We start from the raw sequence: 15,913 nt of genomic DNA, 5'->3' as shown, positions 1-15,913 counted from the left end.
TCTCAAGAATACAAAACATAATGTCTGCTGAAACGTAAAGACTTCACATCTAAAATTGTTATTGAAAATGTTTTGCATAAACCAAAATATTCATATCATAATCTCAGTCCACTGATGATATGAGTTACTATCAAACGATTATTACTATGGCTATTAATGTTTAAAATGTAAACCTGTGTGTATTTTGTAATAAACCAGAGTGGCAGTTCACAAATGAATACGGTATACTTGTACAAACACTGAATTCTATGAGATACACTGTCTCTCACATAGCTACTAAGTCGTACTTCTTATTTGTAACAGTGTTCTCAACATTTAATATAAACAAGTAGCTGAGCTGTTACGACCTATGACCTAGCATGACCTGTACATTGCTTTCAACCATTGACAAAACCAACGACACTCTAGTAAATTTATTATTGGTTGGTCTGCAGTGCAGTGATATATGTTGACCTAGCATGACCTTCATATATCTCTTAACCCTTGACCCTATACCAACAATCACGTGATAGTAGTATCGGTCGGTGATTTGACGCCAACGTTGTCAACATGACACCTGAAATCCCGACTAAGGGACCGGTCAGTTTCTCCAGCCTGGGGGGGGGGCGGTGGATTCTTAAATCGGACCGACAAAAAGTCACTGACCCCCCCCCCCTATCTGTAAAAACAAAAACAGGCTGACCCCCCCCCCTCCCCTATCACTTAATTCTAAAACATGATGACCCCCCCCCCCATATATAATATTCGCATGACAGGTATTTTTTATCGTGACTCAGTGTGGACTGCTTGACTGTCTTGCATCTACTTTATAAGATCCCGGGTTAGCTCTATCATATTTATAATTATTGACTACACAGGGTAAATATATTCGAAAAGGAGTTTAATAGCATCTTGGCAGTGAAAGGTAGGAAAGCTTGAGAAGGGAATATGTACATCTCTTATGGGGGTCCTAGGGGGTCTCTCCCTAGAAGCCCAGGAGGTTTTTAACTCTGAAAAGTCAATTTTGAGACTATTCAGACATTTTCAGAAAATAATTTCCAAGCTTTACAAGACAGCACCAACATGTAAAATGCAACTACATAAGGTTGAAATATTTTTGAAATATAGTTTGATAGGATCTTGACAGTAAGAGGTAGGGGGAAGATCTTGAGACTAGAATGTGTACACCTCATGTGGGAGGGGGTCCGAGGGGTCTCCCCCTAGAAGCCCTGGAGGTTTTTAACTCTGAAAAGTCAATTTTGAGACTATTCAGACCCTTTCAGACAATAATTTCCAAGCCTTACAAGACAACACCAACATGTTAAAAGCAACTACATAGGGTTGAAATACTTTTGAAATATACTTTGATAGCATCTTGACAGTAAGAGGGGAAGAGCTTGAGACTGGAATATGCCCACCTCATGTGGTGGGTCTGAGGGGGTCTCTAGAAACCCTGGAGGATTTTTACTCTTAAAGCCAATATTTAGGCCATTCAGACCCTTTCAACCATTAACTTAATCCATGCTTTACAAGACAGCAAGTATCAGAAACTATTCTTTATAACTTACACTAAGGGTTGAAATATGTTCATAAAAAGTTTAAATGGCATCATTATATACATGTAGTAAAGGTCAGCACATCTATAATGGTAGTATCATTGGTAGGGGAGATTTGGAGTTTAAGGCAATTTTAGACTATCTTGGCAAACGTTTCAGATCTTGAAAAGACAATATCATATCAAATTAGAAGAGGGTGAAAATATTTAAGAAAAGTTTAATACCATTATGACAGTAAAAAGGTTGTTGGTGCATCTGATTGTTGGTTGAATGTATGAGTGACCTCTGGGGGTGAGGGAGTCCTTGGGGTTTTTCACCTGGCAGATCTGGAGTTTTTTGCTTGAGATACTAACTTAAAAGGCAATATTTAGGTTATTCATAACCATTGAGGTAATATTTCCAAGCTTCGAAAAGCTAACGTAAAACGTTTTTAAATGAGTTTCTCATATCACATAAAATGGACACGTAACATTAGTATATAGGGGCATTAATATTGCATGTATAATAAAGTCACCGGTATCTTAGAGAACTTTAGGTGGTCATACCTAGTGTATAATAGTAACTGGAATCTGATGAGATGTGGTGATTTGTAGTGTCAATAGCATGACGAGTAGAACAATTTAGATTAACTTCATTTATAAACTATCTATGAAAATTACCATTACGAAACCTTCAAGTTCACTTTTGCCCCAAACTGCAATATAAGTGAAGCATTGATTGTGAAACAGCCAAGCATTTACATGACATGTTCTGTAACTAGTGTGGTAGCTAGGTAATACCGGTACATGTACAATGTATATGAATATGTATAGTTAGGTTTGAACTAATAAGTAATGTTAAAGAATTCATGTAAGAAACAGGGACAAGAACAAATATTGACATGTACCACATTTCAGACAAGGCTACGCCATTGTAGAAAGGATTTTTTTCTTCCATCACAATCTAAAACACAATGACCCCCCCCCCCTTCCACAATTTTAAAAACAGCATGACCCCCCTACTGCCAATTTGAAAAACAGGGTGACCCCCCTACCAATCCACCGCCCCCCCCCCCAGGCCGAAGAAACTGACCGGTCCCTAAATAGTTTACCAGATTAGTTCACCAGTTTAACTGATACCATGCTTAACTGTAAATGTAACAGACTAGAGTTTGGTATTGAGAATAAGACGTTTTATCATCGCCTTATGAGTTGTCATGATCATTGACTAACAATTCCACTCATCAACAACATTACTGCTTATAACATGCATGCACGACTAAAATGAACTTTTTAATAAGAATGTTTAATATTTGTTTGTTACACATTAAAATTCCTACTGCATTAGTTATACATGTATACATGTCATTACGCTTTAACATACTCTGTCCTTTGTCTATGATTCTTACGCTAGTTCTAATGACAGTCACGCTATAGAACTTTTCCCAGCTCCCTGGCAAGTTGGAAATCATTCAAGTCCTGCTTTCACAAAGAATATGGGATCAAATTGTTGACATAACAACCTTTGACCTATCAACTTCGAATATACATGATATTAGTACTTCTATATATTCATTGATATGTGATTAACACAAATTGCTGTATGAAAAGTTATACATATGGTAACGTTTTTCAATAGACTGTATAGATACGTCGAGGTGTTGACCGATGTGTGAGGGCGCCCCGACACGGTGTCCCTTACACTGCCTTTGCAGAGACTTGTTAAATTCACGACAACGAATATTTATACTTTAATGGTATATGATGTCATAATAACAATACAATCGTCGGATTTTACAGGCAATTCATATCCTCTACTGTTATTAAGGTATTGGTTTAGGGGATTTCGAGTAAATTCCTTGAAATATATACACTTAGTTCAAGATTGTATCAACAATTGCATATTAATATTTTCACACATTTCACAGATAATGACATCGCTTAACGTTGTTGGGATGTGATGAAAACGTTTCTACAAAGTTTCATATCTCTAGCTAGCTGTGAATGAAGCAACGACGTCGTTACAGTTACTCTATGTGAGGACTTATTAGTATTCACACGTTCCGTTATTGAAGAAGCGTAAAGTGCCTCAGTGTTTGCGCAGATTTCCACGAAGGATGACGTACATACTGTCGCATCATATTTTGGCGCATTATTCAATTGATGTAAGATCATCGTTACTGACCTTTCAGCTTCGTACTTCGAGAACATCATTTTAACTTCACAGGTAAATCCGCTTTATTGTCACTCGTTGGTAATCCAGGAAATGTTGAAAACAGTAACCCAGGTACGGAACACAACTACAATCTCCAAGGATTAACTTTATCGTAGTGGTCTTACCAGACTGTCTTACTGTAGCATCATATTTTGGCGCCTAATTCAATTGAGATAAGATTATCGTTACTGACCTTTCAGCTTCGTACTTCGAGAACATCATTTTACTTCACAGCTAAATCCGATATGTATTGTTAGTTGTTAATAATCCGGGGAACGCTGAAAATAGTAATCCATGTATGGAACACAACTAAATCCGATATGTATTGTTAGTTGTTAATAATCCGGGGAACGTTGAAAATAGTAATCCATGTATGGCACATAACTAAATCCGATATGTATTGCTAGTTGTTAATAATCCGGGGAACGTTGAAAATAGTAATCCATGTATGGAACACAACTAAATACGATAACAATCTCCAAGGAGTAACTATATCATGTTGATACAAGAAATTGACGATGCAGATAATCCAATGACTGTGTACAGCCTACGTACGTGTGGTACCCTGTACTGGACACTATTGAATGAGACTAGAACATGAGAAAACCGCTGAAAGTTTGAATATTTCCCTCTATTTGCATACCAGTTAATTATTACACCAACTGTAGTGGCGCCCTTCCGGCCACATTCGAATAATATTTACACAATTTTTCCCTCCAAAACTTGAGGTCAGGGAAGTCAATAAGACTCTAGATCTTTCAAGATAACAAGATTGCAATGACTTGCTACATTTTGTCTAAATAAATTAAATGAATCGTTTAAATGCACTGCAACTATGGCGCCAATGTTTTGATGTCTATATTTGTAGTCTTCATAGTGGAAAGTTAGTTCATTTCTTCATATGATTTCATAGACAGAATGTACCAAGAAAAGAGCTAAGAACTGAATTCATTCAGTCTTGCAATCTGTATTATGTGCATTTCGTATTGGTGCATTGTGGTTGTATCATCAAACAAGATCGCGTCTGTGACCCGGGTCTGTGATCATGAGCTCTACGGGGTAGACCATTTGATTTCGGGGGGGGGGGGAAGACAACTTGTCGCAGACCGAGAGAAATGTTTCATATCTACTCGATACTGTGGTTTTAATATTGTTTCTGAGAACAAACTGAAAGTTTCTATACTATTTTTAAACTTAAGTGAGGGCGACCCAACTGTGTGGATCTGTTTCTCCTATGTAATACAGGCAGATTTTAGTGTCCTAAACGAAAGGACTTTTCAATACGAACGAAGAGGGCGTTACAGCAGCCGAGAAAACTGGTAGCAAACAAACAGAAATAAGGTCAGTCGAGGTGACCTTCAGCATGTGTTAGGTACAATTTTACTTTATTTGCTCAAATTCAAGAAGAATGTTTGTAGTTCGTCGTGTCGTAGGTAACGGTACAAGTCTCACTCCTCAAAAACAACATTTTGATAAGACAGTTTACGATCTCCTCACACATTTCAGTCGATCATGTCGTATGACATCGAAAGTGCGACTAAGTCATTCGACATGTTCGGGTTCATCGATTGTTTTCTCCACTGATGGCAGGAACTCAAGCCAACAGAATGGTAAGTTAACTCTAAATGTCAAGTCTATCGACATTTTCTCACCTGTCATGGTATATTTCATCATGCAATTGGTTGTGGGATAGAAGCAATTTTGAGTGAACCTCCCCAGTTTCCTTTATTTGTTAGATTTTTCAGATTGATGAGTGCCCCCCCCCCCAAAAAAAAAAAAAAAAAAAAAAAAAAAAAATTGTCTATGGAAGGAGCCATGGTGAAGCCTTAAACTCCACTAAAAGGAATTAAGCTATAGACCATGTAATATGCGAATCCAGAGCTAGTAAATAAGTGAAAGCAGAAACTAAAAGGTTCCTTAAAATTAAGTTTATGTTCCACATCATGTTTTTACTGGTAACTAATAGGTATGTTTATTAAATTATAGGCTCAGCTTGTACTAGCAAGTGATAAGAATTAAAAATAGAATACTAGAAAAAAAAACATTTATCAAGTGATACTAGATAGGATAGTAAGATTTGTTCAGTCTATGTTTTAGTAGTGCTTCTATGTAAAGTCAACACATCCTCATAGCCTTCCAATTTGTTCAGTAACCCTCTACTCTAAATAAGTCACTTCTTCTACATGTAGTTCTAGCCCTACAACCCTTTGACAGCAATAAGTGTCACTCATCAAAATACATAAAACACATATTTCCAAATAGAAGAACTCTGTTTTCAGTTCAGGAATATATGACTATTGGTCACCATCCTTGGGTTACCACTCTGTGCAATTGGTAGCCCACTAGGATTACCAAAGAAAAAAAGTTAATTTTGAGCCCTATCAGTGTCATTTTTTTTTTTTTGGTAGAAATTTGCTGTTTCACATGTAATAATAATAGCAGAACCCAATTCTGAGTTGCATTGAGTTCCAGTGTGGGTACATTCATGTAGGAGTACTGTATTGGCACTTATGCTTGCAGTGTTTTCTGATGCACTTTCACTCGCTACATGTAGCTCATGAAAATATGGCCACTATACAAGCACTTTTGCAAATAGTACTGCAACAGTGCAAGTATCCTACACTTGTAACTCACCTGTTTTGAGGTTATGTCATAATATTTCTATCTTCACAGATAATACTATGTTGCCAATGAAACATATCCACAGAACATATGCTACAAGGAGGGGAATGCAACCAAGGAAACCCGATAAAGGTAAATTGTATTTATTTTCAATTTTTTTTAGTAAAATGAAACTGCAGTGTTGTAGCCAGCCTTTTAAAAGAGTGGCACATGGTGTCCGAGACTTTCATTTCTCTGGGTCATCACAAATTTTTTGGGGACATTATCAAAAAAAGCACCAATGGCATTGTAGCACAACTACAGTTTTTAAAAATATTTACCCACATGCTGATTCATGCTAGATATTTGCTGACTGATTATGCAGTTGCCTATCCGACCCTGTCGTTATCTACAAAAAAATGTATGCAATATACGTGATCACTTGGCTGTTGCTATTGGCATGGTCATGTTGCTAAACATATTTGCATACGATTTTAGTGTGGGTCATCTATGACCCATCACTTCCAAAATTGTGGGTCAGATCAAAAAAATGTGTGTCAAATGACCCCCCCCCCCCCCCTGGCTGCAACACTGAAACTGTTTTAACTAGCAATTGATAAATTTGATCATTGGAATTATGTCAAAAGTGATGTTGTACTGTAATGATGATCTTGTGTATTGTTTGAATATTTCAATTATTCACCTTTAGAGTTACATCAGTACAGAACTCAAACCTAGTGGTAGAACCAGAAGAATAACTCCTAACAATGCAGATAGTGTCGTTGAAACTTAACTATCTTGACTTCACTGAATCAGACTCCATAAGTCAAATTTGCTTTATGTCTTTAGAAATGAGAACACCCAAATGTAAAAGAAAAACTTTTCCTGTTTTTTTAAACCATCCCTAATGTATTTGCTGACTTGTATCATTATGTGTGACAGCTATCAGTCATTATACTCTTTTCCTTTGGTCTACTCAAATGGAAGCTATGTAGATTTTTATAAAACTCCAGTATTACAACCCAACATTTCTGTTAACAATGTTTCAAAACTGTAAAACAAAAACCCTGTCATGTTCACATATATTTGTGCATATTTCAATCTTTAATTCGGTATTCAACTATCATCTATAATACAAATTATCATAATACATATAATCACGTCCCCATGTATTGCTATGGAGAAATCGCAAGCTCGGTTGTACGGCTCACAGGCAATCCTAAAGTCTAACCCGTTCCAGTGCACGTCCTCATTCCTCAAAACCCATACCCAAGCTGTCAAGATTATTATAGACTAAAATTTACTGGTTAAAGAATATTTATATCTAGGGATTCAAATGACACATTTTACCTCTCATTTTACATAAAAATTCAGTACCACATTAGCATGATGTGTATATCAATTGATAATATGTTTGTTAATAAAAATGTTGAATTTAAACTTTTATTTCCAGTAATTGATGGAGCTTTCAAAGACTTTGATTTGGATCCTACAATGTTTAAACTTGGTTTTGAAGACATAGAAGAACTCAAGGAGTAAGTAGATATCCAATCTCCATACATTTACATGTACTTTGTAATCGGGATGCCATCCTAAGGTAGCTAGCAACAACAATTTCATTACTCCAGTGATTCTACCAATGCTCCCATTTTTCTGTTAAAATTAAATACAACTGCCGACATTAGACTGTGGATGTACAGAACCTGTCACAAACAGGGAAAGTAAAGAAATGAATTGGATTAATAACACTTTGCTCAGTATGTTGGAAGAGCAGAGACTTGTATTACACACTATAGTTTGATAAGAACAGCTTTATGGCCTCTGTATGTGTACATGAAATGCCAGGGGAACTGGACATTTATTTGTGAACATGATCTATTAAAGTGTTCATGAAACCGTTCTTGTCAAATGATTGAATGTAATACAAGTCTCTGTACATCCAATACATGCTGTTCCAAGTGCTTTTAATCCAATTCAGTTGTTCACTTTCCCTGTTTGTAACAGGTTCCGTTTGTCCACAGTCTGTTGTATAACAATGAGGCTGACAGTACTTTTGTGACACGTTACTTTCTGTACGAATAATATGGTTTACAAGTTTTTCAAAGCATTGTAGTAAACTTTCGAATGTTGAAAAATTTCCTGCCATTTGTGCATCAGCAAGTGAATATTGCTCACATTCATAAACTATTTACATAATTTTAGCTACCGTTGTACAAATTGGAAATACCATTGGAATAGATACCCCACCATTGGTATTTGTAAAGTCAGTGTTAAAGAAATGGTGAATAATTTTTATAAGTTAACATTTAAAGAAAAATAATTTGGAATTTACAACACTTTTAGAAAATTATGCATTCAAATTTCATGGAGATGTTAACTCCACAGAGAGAGATGATTTGTGGTAAAAAAGAGAGAAGAGAGAGAGAGAGAGAGAGAGAGAGAGAGAGAGAGAGAGAGAGAGAGAGAGAGGAAGAGAGAGAAGAGAGAGAGAGAGAGAGAGAGAGAGAGAGAGAGAGAGAGAGAGAGAGGAGAGAGAGAGAGAGAGAGAGAGGGAGGGAGGGAGGGAGGGAGGGAGGGAGGGAGGGAGGGAGGGGAGGGGGGGGGGGGGGGGGGGAGGGAGAGAGAGAGAGAGAGAGAGAGAGAGAGAGAGAGAGAGAGAGAGAGAGAGAGAGAGAGAGAGAGAGAGAGAGAGAGAGAGAGAGAGAGAGAGGTGCAAGTACAAAAACAGAAAGCCATGATATATGTACAATCTTTATTTTACAGTTTTTTTAGCTCCGCTATCAGCGAAAGCTGAAAGCGTAGCTTTAGGTATAGAGAGTAGAGTGAATCATAGGTGTCCGTCAAACTTTTATATTTTCATTATTTTCTCCGAAAGTGACAGTCAGAATTCTTAGATATTTGGTGTGCATGTTCCCTGGGGGGAGGCTATTCAGATTTGTTCATGCCAAGTTGATCTGTGCCATTTTCAATTTTTTATGATTTTTTTCATAAAATGTCATTTTCATCATCTCCGTGAAAACTTCTTGTTAGATTGCTTTGATATCTGGTGTGTTGATGCGCAGGGGGTAGCTTACTCAGGTTTGTTAATTTCAAGTCAGCACATCTTCATTTTTATTTTTTATGATTTTTTTTTTGTAATTTGAAAAAAAAAATGAATATGTTAATGAGTATTATGACCGACGCCATATTGGAAATCAGTCGACGAGACTTTAAGTAAACTGCCACTTTTCAAAAGACACTATTGACGTCAAACAAGCAATGTAATATGTGCTATAGTCATAATTCTACGCATTGGGCGCCCAAATGCATGAAGTGACAAGCGTTTATTCGAAACAGGGTTGTAAACTTCAAATCCAAATCTGCACCCCTTCTACAAAATCAGCCAGTCCGCAACATCCTTATTTGCATACTCTATCCTGATTCGACCAGAAGCTGAAGCTGACCTCATTTGACCGGGTGATTTTCCACAGCAAGTAACGCGGGCTCGCGGGACCAGAGTCTCTGCACGGGACGTTCTTGGTACTCACTAAAATCACACTTCAGACCCACTATAAAAATGTGATGTTTTCAGATAACATGTAACTTGTGATTAATTCTATATTGTCGTGCAATTTGGAGTGACAGTGAACCAGAATTAAGACAACTTGAATAAGGAAGGCATGCCTAGGCATGCGGGAAGTTATGCAAGAGCAGTCTAACTGCGGACTGTGAATCAACCAAACTTTGTTTATTGGCCGAGTCACATGTAAAGTTAAACGACATGAACGTGTCTTGCCATTTCCAAAATGCAAATATTTGGCTAGTAAAAATAATTAAAATAATTACAACTTTAATTTGGCTTCAGACTTTGCATTACGTTTTGCGTATCTTTCCCCGTTTTACATGTAAATCCGAAAAGGTTCTCTCTCATCATGTCATCAGTGATCATACCGCCGCGAGGGGCTGCTAGCTGCTTTGAGTACGAGCGAAGTGAGGCATGTTGAGGTATTTTGTTGCGAATTATAAATATTGCGAAATGTCAAGTACAAGGTTTAAATACAATGGAATGATGAAAAAAATGGCCGAGTCTGCTGACAGGCGCCGGTCACAAGAAACACTGTAAATTAAAATATCACACGATGTATGTATTAATCGCCATCTTTCTTAGTTTCCGTACGGCGACAATCCCAGGTACCCGGATGCACGAGGGACTAACCCGGAAGCAAGTCGTTGTCAGCCATACGTGTACAGTGGTAACATCGTCCGAGAAATCGCTGCGTTCAGAGTGTCATTATTCACAGAATTGTTGTTTTCGAGTGAAAACGCGTCTTGAATTGTATAACTCTAACAAATGAAGACATGTCAAGTTATATTTTGAAAGTTGTATCGCTAGTTTGAGACGATTTTCTCACGTACTATAGTACTATCGAGGCTTACTTGGACTTGGACTTGGACCTTACTCCAGTTCATTGGGAAGTTTAGCCAGTCCGATAATTCTTTCTGGTTTAGTTTAAAACACTTTTGATCACGCAGATTTTGTTGTTGTGATGAAAAGAAATAAAAAAAAGATCACTTCAACCATTTCGTTGTGTTTTCTTTATGAAAGGTAATAGAACATGAACGAGTGTTACCACTGTAACGTATGGCTGAGAATGACTCTCTTTCGGGTACTTGGCGGGGATTGTCGCCGTCCGGAAACTAAGATGGCGATTACTACATTTCTTCCCTATATATATCTACTACAACTTGTACAAGTTGAATGTTGTTGACTTGGTAAATTTGTTAGAAAATTGAAATTCAAATTGCCTCAAAATTATTTTAGATCCCTAGTTTATTTCATTCATCATTAAAATTTTCCAGGGTTAAAGCTGTAAGACACTGGAATTATTTATAGCCAACCTCAAAATCCTCTTATTTTTCTTTTTCTTGTGTGCATTTCCCAGTCATTTTTTTTCTGAGATTTTGTGCAATTTTTCATAACAGTAGATTTTTGTTATAAAAATGGTGACTATGGTATAAAAGTACAATACATTACCAACTTCTGTGTAAAATGTGTTTTATAGTGAGACATCATATGAACCACTAACCACTTTATTGCATCGCTAAAACAAAACTGCATAGTGAAGAGCTGAAGAACTGAACCACTTCTACATGTCACCAAAATAAAAAATAAAATAAAAAAAAAAACAGCGGAGCTATTCTGACCGATAGGTCGCTTGTTTAATACAGTTTGTAATTTTGATTATGTATATTGCTCCACTCTTACACTGTGTTCTACTTTTCTCTTTCTTCTTTCCAGTGCTGATGAGAAAGTGAAGAAAATATTTTCATTAGAATATGCAAGCAGGGTAAGTCATCTCACAAAGAAATAGGATATACAGTTTATACTATTTCATAATATCATTTACAGTAAATTTCACAATACCATGCAGCTTTACTGTTTAATACAACCACTCAGAAACCAACAAAAAACTGCATATGCCACACTTCAGTAGCAAGATCGCATTTTTTGCTACATTTAGTCTAAATGAAATAAACCATTTAAAATGTATGGCAACTCCGTGCAGACATTTGGGCACCAATGTTTTTTTCTTAGTATCAAACACCTGATGAAGTTAGAAAGTGTAAAATACCCTTTGCAGTGTTCATTTGGTGTATGTATAGTGGCATGTGTAGTTCATTTCATTTAGATCAAATGTAGCAAGAAACTGTACTCATTCAATCGTACTATCTTAAAGTGCAGCCTGTCTAGTTTGTTATTGTTTTCTGCATGGTTGTATCAAACACAAAAGCTGCTTGGTGCTTTTGTGAAATAGACTAAATATCCTATACTGTGAAACTGGAAATCCAAATACACCTGATCTTTTTTGGGTCGTTGTTTTCTTACACTTTTCTGATATTTTGCTGATAAAAATACAACATTTCAAAAACCTTGGATAACAATTATTGTTTTGCAGTATTTATAAAGTGTAAGTTTCAAAAGAGATAACAGAAAAATTGAAGATTATGATGTAAAATTTATATTTGGTAAGAAAATAAAAACCAAAAATAGATCAAAAGGTATTCAACTTGCACTTTATTCAATTTCACTGAGTCGGCTCTACTCTACACTGTACTGTAAAATAAGTCATGTCATTCTGCTCTCTAAAGTCTTGCTCTTAAAGGTGTTTATGGCTCCCCACTGCAGTGTACATGTACTATTTGTTCACCATAATTGTAATTTTCAGGATATTCTGAATCTCTCAGTTCTTATTTATGAAGATCTTAAAATGACCTGAAAGAGCAGTGTGTTATTTACTGCCATCACTTCTTGTTTTGCCTTTACTACAGCAAGAGGTACAATTCAAGAAAGGTACAATGTTAGTTGACAAAGTCAGAGAAGATGAATTCAAACCTTCACATGAAGCAAAAAGTAAGTGATTTTTACATGTACAATCATTATGCATAGAAATATTTATAATTTGTTAAACTTGTCTTAATATGACATTTGTCCATCATTTACATCAAATTGTGGGACATTTCATGTTTGAAGCTCAAACTTGATGTAAATAAGCAATTGGAAGCTACACATACAAAATTGTTATTGATCACCAACATTTTGACAATAGTTTAAATACAAATTAAAGTACTTCTTCATATCATACGTGAGTCATACCACCCAATGACAGGGGTGAACAAATCATTCAACCAGTGCCTTAAAAAATCCAGTGGTCCTGCTGAAAGAATTAGTGCTCCAAGGTCCTGCTAATGTGAAACATTAAATCTTACCTATGAATCTGACTAAGACGACTTTTTAACATAGTTATTAACAGTAAAGCACTGGTCTGACGGACCAGACAAGGTAAAATTTGTGTGGTCCGCCCAAAAAAAATCGCTAGTCCTGAACCCAGGACCAGTGGATTTGTTCACCCCTGAATGATATATGTGAAGTACATGTAATGTGTGCATTTATCAGTTTTGAATATGCATAGTTCTTACTAAAATATGATCATAGCATAGAATGGCAGGAACAAGTAACAGGAACAGTTTGGAGAAAAAGTTCCGTAGAACATGGTGATTTAGGTTTTTGATCTGCCCTGTTTGACATCACATAGTGACAGGTTAAGATTTGTATGTATTTATGTCATAAACCTGGATTTACAATGACTTTTCTGGAATGCTATACTTATGTTTTTAGGCGACATCTATGATATATTAACAGTAACCTATTCTTCTGTATTTTTCTACAGTTGCAATACTAACAGTAAAGATAAGGAACTTAGCAGAACATATGAAAGAAAATAAGAAGGTAAGTAATCTCTCTCCATAGAATCCCAATTATTCCCAGCATAGGTACATGTATACAGTAACTATTTCAAAGTCTGGTACAATATGTATATATACTTGTCATACTGGATTCCTAAGATCTTAATTCATATTAATATATTATAAAACTTTTCAATTTCGAACGCAAACAGTTTTAGTAAGCTGCGTCTACAGCTTTCATCATATATTCTACATTAATACAGCTAATACCACACAGTTTAACTTGCATAGAAATTTGACATTCATAGTTTGATATTTGCTAACCATTGATGATGTTAATCCATACACACTTACCTAACAATGCACACACAGAGATACATAGTGATACAATACATCTATTATCAGTCATCAGATATTATATTATCCCACCATTTCAGTATTGTGATGCATTTCAGTAGTGTAAAGCTTTGTAGGTTCTTTATAGGGTTACCCCCCAGTACATGTAATCCTGAAATGTCAGATATTTTCAACTTTTGTGGACTAAAGACATTTTATCTGAATAAGTTTGTGTGTTTGAGTTTGTGTGCATGTGTTTATCATGATTACACAAAGGTATCAAAACCATGTGTCAGTCTGTCTGTCTGTGTGTGTGTCTGTGTGTCTGTATGTATGTATGTATGTATGTATGTTTGTGTGTGTGTCTGTCTGTCTGTCTGTCTTTGTGTCTGTCTGTGTCTGTGTCTGTCTGTCGGTTTGCCTCTGTGTGTGCGTGTGTGTTACAGAAAAGTTACGATGCCATTATGTGTCGATGTAGACTGTCAACAGTCATTTGTGCCTTTTTGCTATGTTTCATCTAACTCAAATTCGTCGCCTCGCTCTGTAGCACTGAATACTAATGTGAACTGATAGAAACTGTGATTGCTGAAGGCATGAACTGTGACTGCCGAAGGCACTCCTGCACTCACTGATCAGTACACGGTTATAGTATTGCTCCAGATCGGAGCGAGGCAACGAATTTAGATTTAGATAAAACGTAGCAAAAAGGCACGAATGACTGTCGATAGTCTAGTGTTGATGTTGATAGCAATGATGCGTACAAGTAAACGTTACAGTGATGCTGGTGAACAATTTTGCAAAAATTGATTATGGATTACATAATATCATTATACTGATGTCGATAACACTGATTTCAATGATTAGCATAACAATTAAAAATATGCTAATAACTTACATCCTATTGTTTTCAGGATAAAGTGAATAAGAGGAAATTATATATAATGATTGACAGACGAAACCAACTACTAGGTTACCTTAGAAGAAATAACTACGATAGATTTAAATGGCTACTTGAAGAACTAGGGATTCAATACTCGGTACCCCCTATACAGATTATTAGAGTAACGAAACGACAACTAGAAGAGAGATCTGTAACAAGGAAAGCATACTTTGACAGAAAGAAAGCACTTTATGAATATTTCAAACAAAAAATTGATGATGCAGATGCTGAAGAAAAAGAACAGATGGAGAAGAAATCATGATGTTTAAATGAAAACGTTGACTTTTGAGTTTGTTTTGTATTCAGACATTTGATCTACCCTATTTTTTCCACATTTGGTCTGGTCCTATTGTTTGTTTTATTGTGGACTCGTCAATTTGATCAAGTATGGGGGGGGGGTGGTGTTTCAGGAGACTACAAATTTCAGTTACATCCTCCAAATTTCAAACTTTAGGAAGGGACGCTTTTGAAATACTCATCTAAGAGGAAAGGTTTGTAGACACCTTGTGATGTAGTCATTTAAATGTATGTGTTATATCAATCAATAAAACACATTGTTAATTTAATTAATTAATTAATTAATTAATTAATTGAATGGTGTGAGTTGATTTGCATTTCAGTGTGTCAGTGTCTTTGGTGATTTGTACAAGTGTGTTTTGCACTATAAAGCATCATAACCAAAGATCAAGAATAGATTACTTAAGTATCATATAAGTGAACTACTTTCACAAATACATACACACAATTTACATGTATAATATATACAGTCAGCAGTATTTGTAAATATGTACTGATTTGAATATTCATACTTACCAAAACAGACACACCACATCACAGATGTCTGCATGCACACACTCATTGTTACAAACATAGAGACATGTAAACACATATGAATACACATACATACATACATACATACATACATACATACATACAGACAGACAGACATACATACATACATACATACATACATAAAAATAATATGAGTTATGTGACTTGCCTAATGATCACTTGGTCCATAAAATCCACCCTTTGGTCACCATGTAGTTAAGACTATCAGTGTGAAATCCATACCTATATTTAC

General features: G+C 36.0%; 1 protein-coding gene across 1 annotated transcript; it reads left to right on the top strand.

Moving 5' to 3' along the window:
• Nucleotides 1–5,079: 5,079 nt before the first annotated feature.
• LOC144432855 (small ribosomal subunit protein uS15m-like) lies at nucleotides 5,080–15,364 on the top strand. The gene is made up of 7 exons (XM_078121153.1): nucleotides 5,080–5,338; nucleotides 6,402–6,482; nucleotides 7,783–7,864; nucleotides 11,608–11,656; nucleotides 12,639–12,720; nucleotides 13,538–13,596; nucleotides 14,801–15,364. The coding sequence occupies exons 1-7, from the start codon at nucleotides 5,137–5,139 to the stop codon at nucleotides 15,089–15,091; spliced, it is 846 nt and encodes a 281-aa protein (XP_077977279.1). The 5' UTR covers nucleotides 5,080–5,136; the 3' UTR covers nucleotides 15,092–15,364.
• The last annotated feature ends 549 nt before the right edge of the window (nucleotides 15,365–15,913 follow it).

Source organism: Glandiceps talaboti, chromosome 3 (genome assembly GCF_964340395.1).
Source record: "Glandiceps talaboti chromosome 3, keGlaTala1.1, whole genome shotgun sequence".
NCBI classification, from domain to species: domain Eukaryota; kingdom Metazoa; phylum Hemichordata; class Enteropneusta; family Spengelidae; genus Glandiceps; species Glandiceps talaboti.
The sequence above is the reverse complement of the archived record's forward strand: the minus strand, read 5'-3'. Positions and strand labels throughout refer to the sequence as shown.

What these genes read in the sequence shown, in the direction of transcription:
- LOC144432855 (XM_078121153.1), top strand. Translation starts at nt 5,137, where the DNA reads ATGTTTGTAGTTCGTCGTGTCGTAGGTAACGGTACAAGTCTCACTCCT. An exon ending in GACATAGAAGAACTCAAGGA is followed by an intron (nt 7,865 to 11,607) that starts GTAAGTAGATAT and finishes TCTTCTTTCCAG; the next exon opens with TGCTGATGAGAAAGTGAAGA. An exon ending in CATTAGAATATGCAAGCAGG is followed by an intron (nt 11,657 to 12,638) that starts GTAAGTCATCTC and finishes CCTTTACTACAG; the next exon opens with CAAGAGGTACAATTCAAGAA.